Raw genomic sequence first — 18,425 nt, 5'->3', positions numbered from 1 at the left:
GCCTCATACAGATGCAGAACATTCATATTCACATTCATATTCACACATGCAGCCCACCTTAAATAATCATAAAGGTTACCAGAGTGAGAGAAGAGGGCATAAGAAGCCAAGGCCTGACACACAAAGCTTGTCTGCTAACTTTTAAAGCAAAACTTTATAGATCGAAAGATGGAACAAAGCTCAGTCTTTTCAGCTTGTGCCTATGTTGTGTCTTTTCCACAAGTCACACATTTTATAATCTCCTCTTTTGAAACTTTAGACTAGCTTCATTCATAAACCACTGACCTGACTGAGTCATCAACAGGGAGAAGCAGTCTCCACTTGCCACTCTGAGTCACAATTTCACCATTTCTGAAGACACTAAGTAGTAGTTTAGTCAATATGATGGTGCTGGCTTTGAGCAACTTGTTATCTGAAGTGGAGTGTTGCTAAGAGATATCAATATTAATGATATAACACTGAGACCTCATTATGCTGAAGGTCACTGTGGAATGAGGATTCAGAACAGGGAAGAAAAACTCAACTCTTCAATATTTCTGACGGAAAAGAAACACTCTGCTAGCTGTGGGACACGTCCTGGAGGCAGCCTGTCGTTCCCACTTACACAAAAGGAAAACTCAGAGCCTCTTTGATTTTTTTTTTTTTTTTGCTGCAAATGTGATAAACCTTGTCTGTGATTCTGAGTGTGAGCAAAGTGAATTCATTCAGTCCCTGAAACACAGAGAGAAATCCTGCAAACAACTGTTGATATGTGACAACATAGGACTCAGTGGATGGATGCTGCGTCTATGCAGATATATTTTTTAGGAAGCTGGCATGTCATGTAATGAGCACACACTTTCCAGCAGAAGAGGACACTGTTCACATGACACCCTTTTCCTTTAAATCCCTAAAACTAATATGAACAATTGAATTTCATTTGGCCCAAAATGTGTGTCCTATCAACACGTTGGGCTGGACAGGCTTTAGGAAATCAGTGGTCCAGCATTGTGTCATTGAATTTTGCTCTTATTTGAGTAGCATTACCTGTGTTGTATTAAAGACATGGAGCTGAAACGGAGGTGTGTCAGCTGTGGCGCACTTAGCCAAAACCACTGACCTGTGGCCGAGCAAACCAGAGGAGCGTTCACTCTCTGAGATTTAATGACTGAGCAGGAATGTGGCAGTGAACCAAGAGTGGATGAGAAAGTAGAGCTCTGTTGATACAATTTTTGGGTCCAAAAGTCGCACCTAAATCAGATACAGATCCAAGTTTTGAAGATAAGTTCAAAGCAAAATTTACAGATAAGCCGAAATGTAGAATAAAAAACAAACTCAAAGGGTTTCCCTTAACAACAGAAAATTGTGTTGAATTAAACAGAAAACAGAGACTAATACCCCTGGCCACAAAGTCCCTATGAATATGCATGTATCTAAAAGTAATCTTAAAAAAAGTCTTACATCAGGATATATGCCTGATTGCGCTCCATAATTCAAAATAAGATCACCTGCGCCAATAATACAGGTTATTTGTAAATCCTATTCCTCCATTTCTCTGTTCAGGTCGGGCAGGGCCTTTCAACTAGCATAGAAGTCTCATTGACAACAAGCCGGCCAACATAGTTTAGCAGAGAGAAGAGACATCTGTGTTTTTCTCTGCTGATTTCTTGTTTTTATTCTGTAGTAATGGTGGACTCTGGAGCTGGACTGTCTGACATAAAAAGGACAAAAGAGAAGAAGAAACAGGAGAGTGATAGAGCACGAGCTAAAGGCTAACACAGGAGCTAATCTGTTTGTGCTAATGTTGATTCCAACCCACAGTCAGCAGTTATTCTGCAGTGGTCTGTTCAAACTTGAGGGTCTATCAATGAAATGAAGAGTGAGGTTACGTTAGCTCTAATTGGTAGATGACTGGCAGGACATAGCTAACCAGGATTTACTAACGTTACATTTTACTAGGGTCGCCAACTTTGAAGCAGATAAAAAAAGGGACACCCCCAACTGCCAGGGAGGTTGGCCTGACTTCCAACAGCAGAGTGGGGCACCAGTTGTGGTATATGTAGGAATCTTGAAATATTTTTTCAAAAATGTATTCTGTCCAGTCTGTCCTTTTGTTGTTGTTTTTTTTCTATAGCCACGAATGGTACTGATCATCAAAATTATATTGAACTTTTTTCATGTTGTACCAATGAAATGCCTGTATTCTTGATGTATTGGTAAGAAATAACCAATCTGAGGAATATATTCAGTAAAACACTGTGGCAGCTTAAGTATAGTTCATACCTTTTAAAAATCTTGTTCTGATGATTCTTTAAGAAGGATTGACTTTTCCAAATTAACCATATTTTATCAATTATTAATAAGTATCCTGTATCTGGAGATGCTTCAGGTATAAAGAATTGACAGTGACATTTGTTTGTCCTGATGTTACAGTATCATTGCTCTCTAGACGCAAGCTGTCTGACATCTGACAGGCCACCATGTGCCACAGAGAGCGCTCGACGACAGATTTTATCGTGTCCTTTGACATCGTTTCACTCACACTGTCAAACCAATCATACAAATTTTCCCAGTCACGTCTGTTTCTGCATCCTTTGCTTTTCAATGGGGCAGGGGGCGGAGTACCAAATGCAGCCACAGACAGTTTACTTCTGATTTCCTGTGACTTTCTCTCACCCAATCAATGATGACCACTCATTCAACGCTTAATATCAAACAACCAACTGCTGTTTTTAGCGGGCGGACTCAAACGCATGTTGAATTCAGACAGAGTGGTGTTGCGTTCAAGGCAAACTGGAATACAGGACAAATTGGGTCCCGTATTGATTTAAAATGGGACGCAACGTTGTTAACAGACATGTCTCAGAGTACCAGGCTGTGAGTACCACACTAAACAGGTAGTCTGCTCACCTTCTGGACGTTAAACTACAATCTGAGTTTACAAAGTTTGACTGTTGTCATGTTGCAAACATTAGCTCTAAGTAACTACAATTAAACACATTGCCTTGTCGCCTTGCATCCTGGTAAAAGTTGTCTTGAACAAAGAAAAGCAGTGCTAAAGAGATCTTTGCTTCAAAACAAACACGCCTTGGTAAGAGTCACGTCCTCACAGTGATGGGAGCTAGAGCTCATGGGAAATGGAGTCTTTATCCTGGAAAACCACTAGCTCTTCCAGATAGTCTTCAAAGCCCCTTTAATGTTCATTTAAGTAATCACAACCATCGTAATATCTTTAATCATGCAGTCTTTAGTAATATTTATTGAAAGTGACTACACAGCTTTGATAATAAGCTGAGGCAAGAATAAGCATCAAAAATGTAAACATTTGTACTTTGTAAATCCTTTGACGACGTCAACAACACTGTGAGTGAGAAATAAGAAAGCAAAGAAATCAGTTAATTAATAAAACCAAACCATCCAATGAGTGTCTCATCTCTACAGGCTCAAACTAATCAAAGTTAGTGACATTTCTGATCAATGATAGAGAGGAAATTTCCAAAAAGAAGTAAAGCCTGAGGCTCTGACAAAACCGTCACTGTTACTTTTTGATGTCAGGTTTATTTTTTCCCAGACAGAACAAACTGCTTGTAATCAGCTCTAAGGCTTGTCAGGAAATCAGTCCTGCACAGGATGCAGAGGTATGGTTCATGTTTATGTAGAGCATGAATGACATTTATGTGTGTGTGCATGTGTGCGTGTGTGTGTTACTAATGCAATAGGAGGTGATGCAATCACCTTTGGCTGGGTATGCAAGTCCCATACCCTGAGTGCGCCCCGCTCACAGCTGACTGACTGATGCAACCTGTGAGCTCCTGTGGTTGAGCTCAAGGCTCCGTCAGTACAGTCCTCTGAATGATGCATCAGGCTGAATTTACATCAGGCCACTGTATCAGTCGACTCTCCAAAATTGCCTGAATATCTCTCGCCTATTTTACTCCAGCTGCCTCTGCAGGGATCATCAGACTCACATTACGGTGGATGATGTCAGTTTACATTTTTCATCAGAGCTGAATACTGAGCAGGGTCGGCGCTCAGAGGAACGTTTGCTTTCTGCACGGGGCACATCATCGTGTCACACAGTGTCCAAGCAGTGATCTGACCTGCCAGTGACAGGATTTACAAATTAAAGACTGACACACTGTCTCCTGCAGGGTAAAGGGAAAATCTGTGCTCCATTGTGTGAGTATTACAGTAAAACTAGCCTCATCCAGCTGAGGAAAATGTCATACTTTCACAAGTTTCATGAATATGGAGAAAGTAGGGCATTAAAACAGTAAAACCAAGCAACCAGCAGAGAGTAAGTTTTGAAGATTAGAGAGAAAAAAATTCCACTACACTGAAGATAAATCTTGCACTTCCTCTAGAGTGACTTCATTTCTCAGATTTGAATGTGTAGAGCAGGGGTGGGCAAAGTTTTTGATTCCTGGGCCACAATGGGTTCTAACATTTGACAAAGGGGCCGGACCAGGAGCAGATGGATGGAGTGCTTTGGTAACTATCAGGGTATCATTTGTTCATTTCATATCCGTTTTAGAATCCAAAATCGGAAAACGGATAACGACTTCTTATTCAATTTTTCGTTTTCAAATCAAAAATCAGAAAAACAAATAACCGTCTATTTTTCGCTGTTTTGATTTTGCTTTGAAATTAAAATTAGAATATGAGAGAATGGAATTATAAACAAAACATAACAAAATTTAAAAAAAAAAAAAAAAAAAAAACGAAATTATGGACCATAAAAACGAAATTATGGACAGAAAAACGCGTTTTTTCTGTCCTGGTTTTAAAAATGAAAAAAAATAAAAAATAAATAATAAAAGATTGTGTCAAAATTGTTTGTGTGATATTTTGATATCAAATGTGAACATCTTTATATAAAAAAATTAGACTAATAACTCACATTGAAGGTTTATACAGACATGTTCCTGAGCTTCTTTTTTTTATGTAAGTAACAGATTGCTGACGATCCACTCCATCTTATCCGCGCGCATATGCGCACTTCCATGTGTTTCAATGAGTTTCGTTATGTCCACTTTCCTTTTCTTAGGTCCGTTCATCGTTACAGAAGGGCTGATGGGTCAGAGGGTAAAGTGCAAACGTGGAGTAATAGGCCTACGCTTCACCTCAACACAGCCAATGTATCTACAGTGCTCCATCTAGTGGGAAAACATCAGAATTGCAGGGGAAATAAAACATTAACAAGGTTTATTCATTTAATTTTTTCAAGTTCGGCGGGCCGGGTTAAAACGTTTAACGGGCCGCATGTGGCCCCCGGGCAGTAGTTTGCCCATGCCTGGTGTAGAGTAAACATGTGATCCAAACGTTACCATCTGAGGGCGATCCTGATAGGCGTGGTGAGACAGGAAGTGAAGAGGTCAGCTGGGAGATCAGGGTTCATGGGAAGCAGCTCGCTGGCCTCACAGGCTGCCAGCTGGATGCAGTTCTTCATGGAGGGCGGTAGGGGCATCTGAGCGAGTGGGTGACTGGGGTTGATAGCTGCCACCTGAACACAACAAACACAATAGGGTTGTACTGTTAGTTCTGCTGCAGTGCCGACCTGAGCCACATCTGTGTGGAGGCAAACACAGCTAACATCCTGATACAGAATGGTACAATTATGGGATATTTTAAAACTGCGCCCGCCACAGAAAGTAATCTCAGCGTAAATCTAGGTTTCAGACTCCAAACACTGAATAATTGAACTGCTTCACAACCTGACCCACTGTCTGGGGAAATACACGACGGAGGACGGAGAAGAGAAAAGGAGCTGAGTGACTGACAACTTGACTCCAAAGAGGAGAAACTTGTTTGTGGTTGGTGTTTGTGTCTGTCGAAGCAGATGCAGACGTGCAGACAGCATCCGTTTGTGACATGAGGAGGTTTGAGAAAGTAATATGAAAATCTGTGAGAGTTTTAACTTAATGCAATACATTATTCACAGTTTTTCATGGATTTCTCCTCTATAGCAGTATTGCAAAATTAAAATACATTCCCACAAAGGCAGGAACCGGAACACAGAATGTCTGATTATGGATGAATCAAGAGAAACATCAGAAGTTGATGATATTCCAATACTGAGGTGGAAAAGCCTTGTAGCTAGCATAAGTTTGAATGACTGGTCAGAAGAATTTCAAGTACCCAAACTATTTTTGTTTTATCACTGCAAGAAACTATGCCAGGGTGATCTGGGGGGTGCAGTTTAAGGCTGCTGTAACAGTAGTGGGAAATCTGCTTAAGCAGCACATGGCTAATTGAATATTCATGGAATAAACATCAAGTCGGAGCTGAGCATGCTCAAGGCTATCCAGGCTCACAGCAGGGAAGCAGTAACTTCAGCTGATGAAGGGATAATCAACAAAAGGACTACTATCAACAAACAGAGGACAACACTGAACTATTACTTAACCAGAAGACCCATTTCTGTTTCTGTGGCGAGGCTAAAGCCTGATGGCTGCATGTTAAAGTTGAAGGTGAAGAGCAGTCACAGCTGATTTAATCACCTTACGAGGATCAAAATTGTCAATGGGTGAGAAACATAGTTCATTTAAAATGCACAGTGTTTTGTTGGTGTTTTGTGTGGAGGGTATGTGGCTGTGAGCTGTTAACAATAGCTAATAAGCTAACAGAGAGTTTACCGAAGCTCCTGGTTGTTTAATGTGTGCAATGCATCAAAAGGCAAATAAGAAGCAGCTTGCCATAATCAATCGTCTTTTGTATTCAACCTGTAAGCAAATAGATGGAATTATGACTTTTTCAGCCACTTTCAAGTTGTGTTCATGTGTAACCCCAGGGCTGTAATAACAGGATCATCAGCCCAGTCTTTTCAGACATGGGTTCGGTTTTTCTATTGTCTTGAACTCAGGTGGAATTTTGTACTGAATTCCATGGCTCCAGCCTTGCTCTTGTGAGACATGATAATGGATCAGTGTTTGTGTTTTTGTCCGTTTTGTTGCTGTTAAACACTGGTTATGCCCTGTAGTGGTATAAGAGTGAATTTTGGAAGTTGATCAGCTTCAAGTCAGTTTAGCATGGACTCTGGACCTAATTTCACATTTTTTAACCCTTTCTTTTAACAGACATTTGACATGGGTAATCTTTAACCCTCCATAATTTGTGAAATATAACTGAAGTTCTCGCCCTCTGATTACAATACTCTTGTTGTTCTGTAACATTTTTTGACAGAAGCAATGTGAGAGGACGACAGACAGGAGGGTAAACGGCAGATGAAGGTGTAAAATAAAACTCATGAGTAGCAGAGCGTAATGTTCTGAAATTTAAAGGTGTAGAAAAGAAACAAAATAATTTCATAAAGAAAATGAGAAAAGAAGCAGCCCTCTTTGGCTTTTCAAAACTTTGACTAAAAACAAGTTAAAAACTCATCCCAAGTCCAAGCGTGACTATCAGCCAATGTCCTGAAGGCAACAGGTGAAAGCATAAGCGCTCTATCACCGCCTACACGAGCCTGCACTGACTACTGTCATTGTTGTTGCAAGCTGTTTGCACCCAACAGATTTGGCACCATCTCTTTGCTCCCAGAAAAACTATTTTGCAAAAACAAATCTACTATTCATTTGTTTGCGTGTGAACTTTTGGGAACAGACTTTGCTGAGAGCAGAAATTTGTCGTCTTTTTTTTTTTTTTTTTTCGAAAATGATCTACTTTCTCATCACCAGGACTGTATTTATTACCAACCAGCCGTGCCCTTCATAAAAAAATGCTGTGTTTTTCTCCACAGCAGCTTTGGTGTACCGTATTAAAAAACAAACACAGGGTTGGTGAAAAGTAAAGAAATCCCAGTAAAAGCTGTAATGAACTAGTCCAGCTCTCGGCATCTGAAATGGACAGCAGGGGATGAGCAATAAACTGTTTTGTTTTCCTCGCTGCTGCACAGAAACAAGAGACAACTTAAAATGCAAAAGATACAAATTAGAGCTTTTTGCAGATTAGCCACTTTATGCTTTCAGGCTAAACATTACTCCGGCTGCACTGCCTGAGACATAGTTAGGGCCTGATGATAATGGGATAGGTTATCGATCCCAGGGAGGGAATTTTCCTCCTGCTTGCCCTCTAAGCAGGCGATCTTGAGAGCTGAACAATCCTCATGTCTATTCTAGAAAACACTAGCGTGGTATTTCCACACAGAGGGACGGCTCAGTCAATACGTTCAGGGTGAGAAATAGAGAGGACTTTGCATATGATGTAAAACTTTAATTAAACTTGAAGCTCTTGACTATTTATGTGCTCATTGCGTTGTTGTTCTGTTGATTTGTTTGCGGGGAGTTCAATATGGTTTCTGTCTTTTGCTGAGTACACTTTAATGAGCCGTGGTTCTTAATGAAGGTAGAAAACCAACTTTCCTTCATCATCACTGACTGCTGTGGTTGCTGCTTTAACCTTTTAGCTCAGTCTGATTTTAGGAAGTGAATAGAAAGGGAGACTGTTTTCATAACAATCCTCATCATTGCCTCTTCTGCAAATCAGAAATCTCTATTGTTTCAGGAAACACTCATTTATGATGCTCATCCTATAATATTCACAGAAAACCAGCTTGTTTTCAGCAGCTGAGGCTTTGTTGGCACAATAATGGAAAGAACTTCAAACACTTTCTTTCTTTTAAAGCGTTTAAATGTGACACTTCACTGTTGGTCTGTTTGTGTTTGAAAATGTGCAGAACCAGTTTTCATCACTCACTCCTACTAATAACTCCTCTTCTGACAGCTGCTGTCTGCCAATTTGAGTTTGATCCACAAACATGTGTGGGATGCATAAATAAGCTGTGATCATATACTGAAACCAGGATACACTCCTGGTAGATAAACGTGACAGTTTTAAAAGTGTACAGCACAACCTCATGAAGACCCGCAGACACCCTGAACAGCTGTTTACTGCGGCGGAAAATGCTGCTTTAAGCGCTACAACTCTTTCTGTGTTTGCAAACACTAGAGGGGCTGCAGGCACGATGGCTGGGTGCAGGAGGAAGGTGTGAGATGTGTTTAAACTGTTAGGTGACAAGTGTTAGAAAGCATAAAAAGCACAGCACCTAAAGAGGAACACGACCACCTCTTAAAGAAAGAATTACTCAACAAAACCCTGTAAAACAAAGGATTTTACGATCAAGGGGGAGCATTACTGAAACAATAATGACTGAAGCATGGCCTACTATTACACCAACTCCATTTGAAACCATAATTCAGCAAAATATAAACAATTATAAATACGGCTCGTTACTAAAGTGGGCCATATGTTTGGACATCAACTCAGAATAAAAATGTTCTGATGGAAGTTTTTTTTATTTATTTCAGAGGTTAAAAAAATGTTGATCATAATCCAGCGTCTGGCTTCCCAGCTCTTAATTCAACATGATCACAACCACACACACCAACCCAACGAGGCCTTATAAACTATGTTAGATAATGGCTGCATTAAGAGCAACTAAAATATTGTTTAAAGAGGGTTTAGATAAATCCAACCACAACTGGTAACTCTTTTCAGAGATAGACTACTGGCCAACCTGTGGGTCACAGGCCCTGTTCTCAATCAGTGCAGGCCAGGACCTAATTTCCAAACCTCTATAAACCAGGGGTGCACCGATCACAATTTTCTGGTCGATAACCGATCACCAATCTTTAAAAAGCCTGACCTGCCGATATCGATTTGAGCTGACACCATTTTTTTACTTTGTATTTTTTTATAACTGACAGCATATGCCTTTAATGTTTCAACCTTATTTTATTGAAAATAACTGAACAACACCTGTGAAACAATAAAATCTTTATGTTTGGATTTAAACAACCAATAAAGTGTCCTGAGTTTCTAGGAGCAAAAAGCAACAATGTCTGGCTGTCTTCTTCTGGAGGAATATAAGATCAGTTTCATATGTAAGGATGGGCCGATCACCGATCGATTGGCCAGACAACGGTGCAGCCAATGGTGCATGTCTACTATAAACTGTAAACAGCAGAAAATTTGACAGGATGATATCTTTGAGTTTTCATTTTCCTGTGGCTCAGAGAACAGTCTTTAAAACAGCTCTACTTGTTTACTACATGGTTTAGCGCCAAAGTTCATCTCTGACATGCTAAATCCATATGAACCAACTCAGTCTCTGACAACCTCAGGGAGGGGTCTCCTGCTGGTGTCCAGAGTCAGGTCTACACACGGTGAGGCTTCATTCCAGGTTTATGCCCCTAAAATCTGGAACAGTCTTCCAGAAGACGTGAGGCAGGCCTCAACTATGACAAGGTTTAAATCACAGCTGAAAACAGTTCTGTTTAACTTAGCACACAACACCTGAAAGTATTTAATCTGCACTCTCCTCTTTTAATTTAGTTACTCATTTTAAATGTTTTACGGTATGATTTTACGCAATGATTTTATTTTGCCTATTTGGATTTTTTTTATTTTATCCTTTTTTTTTTTTTTGCCGTAAAGCACTTTAAATTGCCTTGTAAATGAATTGTTTCTACAAAACTGAAAAAGAAAAACAAAAGCAAGACAAAAAAGAGAGAAGGGCATTTACTGAAAACAGGAGCACCAAACACTGAAAAGTGAAGGAAATTTTGACTCTCTGAGAAGAATAAATTGAGCCTTGACAGTCCTGATGGCTTCCAGTGTTACTGACATGACGAGGAGATCCCACTGGAAACGTTTCCTACGTTGCATCGTGGAAGGGGCACCATTATCATCATACTAGGATCATACTACGACAAACACGTTAGCACTTCTGGGTTTAATAACTAGGGGTGGGAGGTAAAATAGAAAATAAATATATTGGAATTTTTGACAATATCAGAATTGGAATTCTTTTTTTTTAATTCAAATTCTTCATTTCAGTTTTTGTTTAAAACTGGACTGGAAAAAAAGTTACCACTTTTCTCCGGCATAGAGTGAAATGTTTCTCTCTGACTCACATGATGTGCATTTTATGGGAAAATATGGCTCCTGATGTAGTCTGTAGATATTACCTTCATCATGTAACTTTTTCACATGGTCTGGGGTTAAAAAAAACTAACTAAAAATCTCAAAAATTGTGAATTTTAAAGAATCAGCATTTAAATTGAACCAGCACCCCAAAAGTCGGAATAGAATAGATTCCCAATAACAGCATATGGTCCCAGCCCTATTGATTGATAAAGTGAACTAAAACACAAACAGAATTTCAGCGGAGCAGCTGAATGAGAACCGCTCAGCAGGCCTGAGGTTGCTGTGTGCTGCAGCTCAGCATCTGATGCAATTTTGGGCAAACCCACAAAACCAAGAGTGAACACGTGCTAGTCATTCAGCGCCCGGAGGCTGAGGAGAGTTAAATAGAGGATTAGCCGAGAAAACAAACACAACAAATGGTCCTGCAGGCTGCCCTGAAAACAAAACAAGGCGTGAAGGAGTCTAATTTCAATTTCTCCTGAATATTCACCAGGAAGTAGCTACAAACGTGTCTATCTGATTTTAAAAACCACTGCGACTGGATTCAAATGATAGTTTGTGATGAGCTTCTGTAGATTTGTGTAAAGCCTCCCCATGCCTGTACAGACTGCACCTCCTCCCTGATCTCTCTTAGTCTAATAACTCATTAGCTGACTCTATAATAAGTGGCGGAAAAAGGCAGCAGCAGTTGAGGCTCAGATCTCAGTGTGAGACATTATGTACTTAGAGAACTGCTCTATAAGAAGCTCTGCACACACACATGAATAAATCATGGTATTAAAAATACAGAAGAATAGTCCTAATTAATGGAGGGGGGAGTATGCAATTGTATGTGCTGTGCACGAGGCTTTTTCCTCTAATAACATACATCTTTCATTTCACTTTGAAATGTTTGCAGGCGTGTAAAGGAGCACGCCTGTTGCGCTGCAGATGGATCTATGCCAATTTCTGGTAATGCAATTCTTCTTCTCTCTTTGTAATGAGGAAACTGTCAAGTTGCTGCTGGCGTCAGACACTTGGAATAAAAGCAGCGTGTGCCTCCAAAGCTTCTCATTGTGTCAGTCTCAGGACGATCACGGTCTCCTGACGGGAATCTGGAGAGAATGTTTGACAGCGTGCCGCAGTAATCCTTACTCTAAATATGAAAACACTGCCTGCTGAAGCTGGTGAATGCCAAGCATCCACTGTAATTATCACATTAGCATACTGTAATCCTGCAAATTACTGCAGAGATCACCATGACAGCTTTCTTTTGTCTAGCTTTCAAAGGGGATATTAGGATACCATTTAATTACTAAGAATTCCTGTTTTTTTTCTTTTTTGAAAAAGTGACGCTAATTTATGAAACTAATCCTACAATAAAGTGTCTAGCGTAAAAACTACACAAACACAGCATCCGATCATACCAGAAAGCAACTTTAGCCGTGCAACAATCTACAGTAGTGCGTTAATTATTCATTAAAATGATGGAAGGAGCCAGAGGAGGCTCTAATGTGAGCATCCTGGAAATGCCAAGAAAAAGAAAACACACACACCAATAAACACACAAGCTCTCACAAACCAGAATGTTCCATATGTCTTCGCCTACAGGGAACACACACACATACACACACGTTTAACTTTTCACCCTGCAGCTAATGCAGGCAGCATGTTAGCTGAGTGCATGCAGGAAGTCATGAGATATTTAAAAGGAAGCAGGTGGCCTTATAGGAGAGCACTCAGAGCTCCACACACACACCTACACACACTGTGTCTAAGTGGTGGAGGAGGCTGATTTGGTGCTATGGAGGAGTGACAAAACACCTCCTCTTCCTCCTCCTCCTCCCATATCTTTTCATTGGCTTCTTTCATGCTCGTGTCTTCATCTTCGTCTCCAAAACTTAAAGTCCCCGGTGAGTTTGAGCCTGTCGTGCAATTTGACACAGGTGCGCTGTGCATGTCTAATTAAAAAGTGTGTGTTTGTGAGTGTGTGTGGATCCCCCTCAGGATCTTGATTCACTTCAGAAGTGCATGCAGAAGAATGAGGGCGGAGGGGAGGGGAGGGGAACACCCAGTTTGGATCCCCCCCTGCATGATTAAGAAGTCTCTCCCAGTCATGGGGCTCCCTCTATGTTTGCCATTACCCCTCCCTGTAATACACTTCCTGTGTGCGTGGGAGAGAAGGGTGAGGAGGGGGAGCGCTCAGGTGGAAAAGTGAAATTGCTTATAGATGTTATGCAACTTCCCCTGTACCTAACCGAGGGATTTCCTGAGGTTATTTCCCCAACCAGACACTATAGCTACACCCTGAAGCTCCCCGTGTAAATATATTATTTTTGTGCAGTGATGCAGCAAGCACCTGAGAGTACAGAGCACACCCAGCTATAAAAGAAAATACTGTCTCCAAAAACTGATCATGAGCTTATCTGTTCTTGCATCATCCACACAGTGTCTCCCAGCTTATGACAACCAGAGTATCTTTAGAAGCGGCTCTTCCAGGCTTTAAGGCGAAGCTTTGACTCAGCTTACACACTTTACACACAGCTGATAGTAGCCTCAACTTTTATCCCACAGATAGGCTTTGGGAGAGTCTCAAGAGGCCCAAACATCAGTTAACTTTTCCCATCCTTCTTCAACAGGACTGAGCTTTGTGTTTCCACATACTCCACTGGACATTTAACCTCACTTTTTTTAGTTCAGTGGTTCTAAAAGTGGGGATCAGGAAACACAGATAGAGGAGTCGTGAAATGACTTCTAAAGTAAAAAATATTAACAACTGCACATTTTACCAATTACCTAGAAAAGTGACCTATGCATTAATCTCCTCTTGACACACCTACAGTTACTCCCTTCTGGTATCTAACCTAGGCCTGGTTTTAAGAGGCAACATCACATCACCCCTGGACTCCTCTCCACTGGCTCCATGTGGCTTTTAGAATCGAGTTTAAAATTTTACTGATCACTTTTAAAGTTTAGGTCTTGCACCAAACTACATCTTAGAAATACTGACTTCTTATGAATAATCTCACCGGAGCTCTGCTGTTCATTCCAAAGCCAGGGCTCAAATCAAAAGTCAATGATTTAGCACAATCTCCCGAGAATATGAGACTGACAGAGTCAGTAACATCTTTCAAATCTCTTTTGAAAACTCACTGTTATAGAATTAGGGATGGGTACGCTTTGCATTTGAGGTACCGATTTCCTGTACCTGGGAAATTAGTATCAGTACTCAACGGTACCAATTTTCAGTACTTTTTTTGTGTTAGTGTGGTAAAAAATATCAATTTGCTTATAAATGAAATATAACTTTTTTCAATTTAACATATTAACTATTCAGTATATAACCCTACAATGCTGTGTTCATGTCCAGCATAGAAAATTGCCTCCTCTTCCACTCCCTCACAGTCACAAGGATGCGTTTAGGTACCTAAACATGGTACCCTTTGATTTTACTTGAATCAGTACCCGCTACTTTTGACAGAATTCGGTCGGTACTAGAGCCCGACCGATTAATCGGCGGGCCGATTAATCGGGCCGATTATAGCCTGTCACAGAATAATCAACATCGGCCAAAATGTAGCTGATTATAAAAATTTTGCTCCGCGGAAATTCTGCCGCTCCTACTCCTGTCACTCCTGCTCCTGTGAGTCTGTGTGTTGGGCTGCACGCTGCCCGAGTGCCCGGCCCCTCCCCCTCACACGCAGACCATGCTTTGAAGCCGCTCGTCTCCCCCATTCACTATCAGTCTGCTACAGGAGAGGACGGCAAAAACTGAAATTACTCCATCGTCAGCTGTGACTTTTCAAAACAATGTAACTCTACACTTTAGTGCTCCATGACAAAAACACACTGTTAAGACATGCCGGGAAGAGCATTCAAGGTTTTTTCACGTAAGTTTTAAAGAGTGTGTAACAATGTTTAACGCCATGTAAGTTGTATCTTTTGTGAGACGAGCAGAGATAAATGCTACTGTTAAGTCACACGTTCACCATAATCTACAGTACGACTATAGAACGGCGTTTTAACGTCGTGTAAGTTGCATCTTTTGTGAGATGAACGGAGATAAGAGCTACTGTTAATTCACACGTCCACCATTATCTAATACAAGAGTATAATACGGCGTTTTAACGTCGTGTAAGTTGTTTTTCTGTGAGATAAACAGATAAATGCTACTGTTAATTCACACGTCCGCCATAATCTAATGTAAGAGTATAATACGGCGTTTAAACGTCGTGTAAGTTGCATCTTTGTGAAACGATATACGCATTATGCAACTGTTTACATGTTTACAGTTTGAAAACTTTATTTTTGAATATTTATTTTTATTATACTCTTAAAATACAGTTTGCACTAGTTTGTTCGCACAAATTTGCCTTATTGCCTTATTTATCATTGTGTTTCCAGTTTAATTTTTCCTATTAATCATTGTGTGTTTACAGTTTGACTTCTTTTTAAAAATTCATTATTGTGTTTAAAGTTTGACTTTTTTATTTATCATTGTGTGTTTACAGTTTGACTTTCTTTCTACTTACTGTGTTAAAAGTTTGACTTATTTATTTATTATTGTGTTTACAGCTTGTTCTTATTTATCATTGGTTTAAACTACAGTTCTTACGTTGACAGTTTTTTAATTAAAGTTCCTTGTCTTAATTTAATAGTGTTTTGTCTCTGTCTTGAATCATATGGGTATTATAATAATTTGTGTTTATATAAAGTATGTGTACTGTGTATATCAATGAATTTATTATGTATCTCAGCCATTATACCGGATATTGGTCGATATATCAGATATCGGCCGATATATCGGATATCGGCTTTTTTTTGCCCTCAGTATCGGCATCGGCATCGGCTCCAAAAATCCCATATCGGTCGGGCTCTAGTCGGTACCTATAAAAGAACCTAATTCAGTACCCATTCCTGTACAGAATTGCTTTTCTTTTATTGCACCCTTTTAATTGTATTATAACCTTATTTAATTGTCATTCATTTTGACTTTTACCCATTTGTTGTCATTATCCTCTTTTTTATTTTTACTATTTTATATATTATTTTATTATATCTCTTTAAGCTTTTAATTACTTGCTTGGTTGTTCAATGTTTTTTTTTGTTTTATTCTCACCCTCTTGCAACCTTTCCCCTTTTTTTCTCTGATGAGATGTCATCATTCCTCCGTTTTTTTGTTTTTTTTTTCTTTGTGTCTTTACATCACACTCACTCAGCACTTACCTTCCCTGATTATCTGACGTGTTTAAAATTGTAAAAGCACTTTGTTAGCCATTTGGTGCTAAACAAATTATATAATACTGCAACTACTACTACTACTACTACTACTACTACTACTACTAATAATAATAATAATAATAATAATAATAATAATAATAATAATAATTATTATTATTATTATTATTATTATTATATTTTTAATACAAACACAAATAGTGGTAACATTTTGTGCATGCAAACAGAAAATTTCAGAAAATTTCAATCATCCAGTCCAAACAAGAGTGGACAGCAGAATATGCTGTGCCGCATTGGCAGAGAATATTTGGCTTATTTTTCATGAGCCCAACCCACAAAACCAGCTCTACTGCCCATCCCACAAATTTCTTTTTTCACAAATGTGGGTCTGTCTAAAGAAAACAAACAGGCTCTTCGTTTATATAAGATTTACTGTGGAGAAGTATCGTCACAACAAAAAGTAAAATAAAACAAGATGATTTTCTCACTTTTTGAGCAGTGTAAAAAAAGATTTGTTTTGCTGGGCTCTATAATGTCCCAGTGATCAGACCTTAATTGTTTAGAGTCTGCACTCAGGTATTTAAAACACCAGTTTAAGGGATGTTTCCTGTGAGTGTTCCTGAGTTAATTTGTTTATAAGAATAGGGCAGAGACAGAAAGCAACCAAACCTTAAAGCTTATGCAAGAACTAAGACCTGACCTGGAAAATAAGAAACCAAATGCACAATATTATCTGCAGATAAAAGGACTGTTTGTTAGTCTACTTTAAATAACTTCTAGACTACATGCAGTAAACGTACACAGAGCCAATGATGAGCTACTTCTGTTTTCTAAAACCAGGAATAAGAAAACACTCCTGTGATGAAGCAGAATGAAAGCAGTGACCCTAACCAGAAAAGTTCAGCAATGCCAAGACCTCTGCATCAAACTGAAAACAGCAAGAGATGCTGAGACATTTGTGACAGTTTCTGTCAAAAACTGTATTAACTCAGCACTTCAGCTGCTTCAGTCGCCTCCCCCTTCACAGCAACTCCCCCTCCTCCCCCGTCACTGCTCCTGTACCTTCCTGCTTCCGCTGCTCTGATTTTCCAGCTCATCTATTGACTGCCTGAAACTTCTCAGTGAATTATTGAAATGAATGACAGCGCCATCTCATTAGGGATTCACATAACATGCCATAGCCGGGAGAGGAAATGTAATAGAAAGATGAAGTAGTAAAGAAACCAGAGCTGCTGCTGTGTGTGTGTGTGAGAGGGTGTGTGTGCCAGAGTGTGTGTTGAGAAGAGGGGTAGGGAGCTGTGTACATCCATGACTGCAGCAGAACTCAGCGACTGAGAGCACGCTGTCTGTTTGACTGGCTGGATCACAGAGCGGTGAACATGGAATGGTTTAAGACACGACTCCAGCTGAGAATCATGACTCTACACTCACTGACTGAACGGTTAGAAATACAGAAGGTTATAAATAAAAGTTACTGACTGAGCGTGAGTGTATGAATGATTTTTAAGACTTTTACACATTTTCCACTTCCCAGTGTCTTTCTGAAAACAGAGCACTTTAAAAAGCTCAGGCACACACAGATCAGCCTGAGTTACATTTGGCCGAAACCATAGACTGTATCAGGGTATATGCTAAAATCCTGAGGTTGGTTTCAATACCTTTTTAAGACTTTTTCAAAAACCTTTAAAGAAGTTTTAAGACTTTATTGCAACTTTCAGTTGTTGTTGGCATCCACTTTTTAACAGTTGTAGTTTACATTTTTACAGAAATCATGTAAGCTAAGGAGGAATAAAGCTTGAAAGAACAAATTAAACTAAAGGCAGGTTTATCGTCGCTCCCCAAACAAGAATCAGCAGTTATTCAAGGCCAACTTGCTGAAGAAAATGAGAAATTATTTAATCATTTTTAAAATTTAGGACATGTGCCGGAGATTGTGTGATCTGCTTTAATGTTGTATTTAATTTCTCTTTATGAAACTAGAAATGGCGTTAATTAGGGTCCTCGGCCTGAGCCAGGGCACCTTCTAGCAAGCTAGAAGGTGCCCTCGGCCGAAGGCCGAGGGCACTATTGTTCCTGCTGCGTTTCTTTCTTATTATTATTATTATTCCGCACTCCAGTAAATCGCTTATTAGGTCCACTTAACATATTCAAAAACTCACCAAATTTGGCACACACATTATGGGCGCCCAAAATTTACGTTTGATACCAAATATGACCACCGCCATCCCATAATAATCTCTCTACAGCCAAAAAACCTCTAAAGACCACTCAAAAACACACAAAAATGGCTCTAGCTCGGGCCAGGA

General features: G+C 39.7%; 1 protein-coding gene across 3 annotated transcripts in view; it reads right to left on the bottom strand.

Annotated features, from left to right (window-relative positions):
- rptor (regulatory associated protein of MTOR, complex 1) overlaps positions 1-18,425 on the bottom strand; it is a 347,202-nt gene that overhangs the window by 196,623 nt on the left and 132,154 nt on the right. For all 3 annotated transcript variants that reach the window (XM_074690536.1, XM_074690552.1, XM_074690545.1), the window contains exon 7: positions 5,307-5,482. In XM_074690536.1, the coding sequence (XP_074546637.1) occupies positions 5,307-5,482 (176 nt within the window). The remainder of the gene's footprint in view (positions 1-5,306; positions 5,483-18,425) is intronic.

The sequence above is a fragment of the Halichoeres trimaculatus genome, unplaced genomic scaffold, assembly GCF_033239565.1.
Source record: "Halichoeres trimaculatus isolate MK-OKI-2021-1 unplaced genomic scaffold, fHalTri1.1 fHalTri1_scaffold_2, whole genome shotgun sequence".
In the NCBI taxonomy this organism is placed as follows: Eukaryota; Metazoa; Chordata; class Actinopteri; order Labriformes; family Labridae; genus Halichoeres; species Halichoeres trimaculatus.
This window is presented reverse-complemented; position numbering and strand designations above follow the sequence as displayed.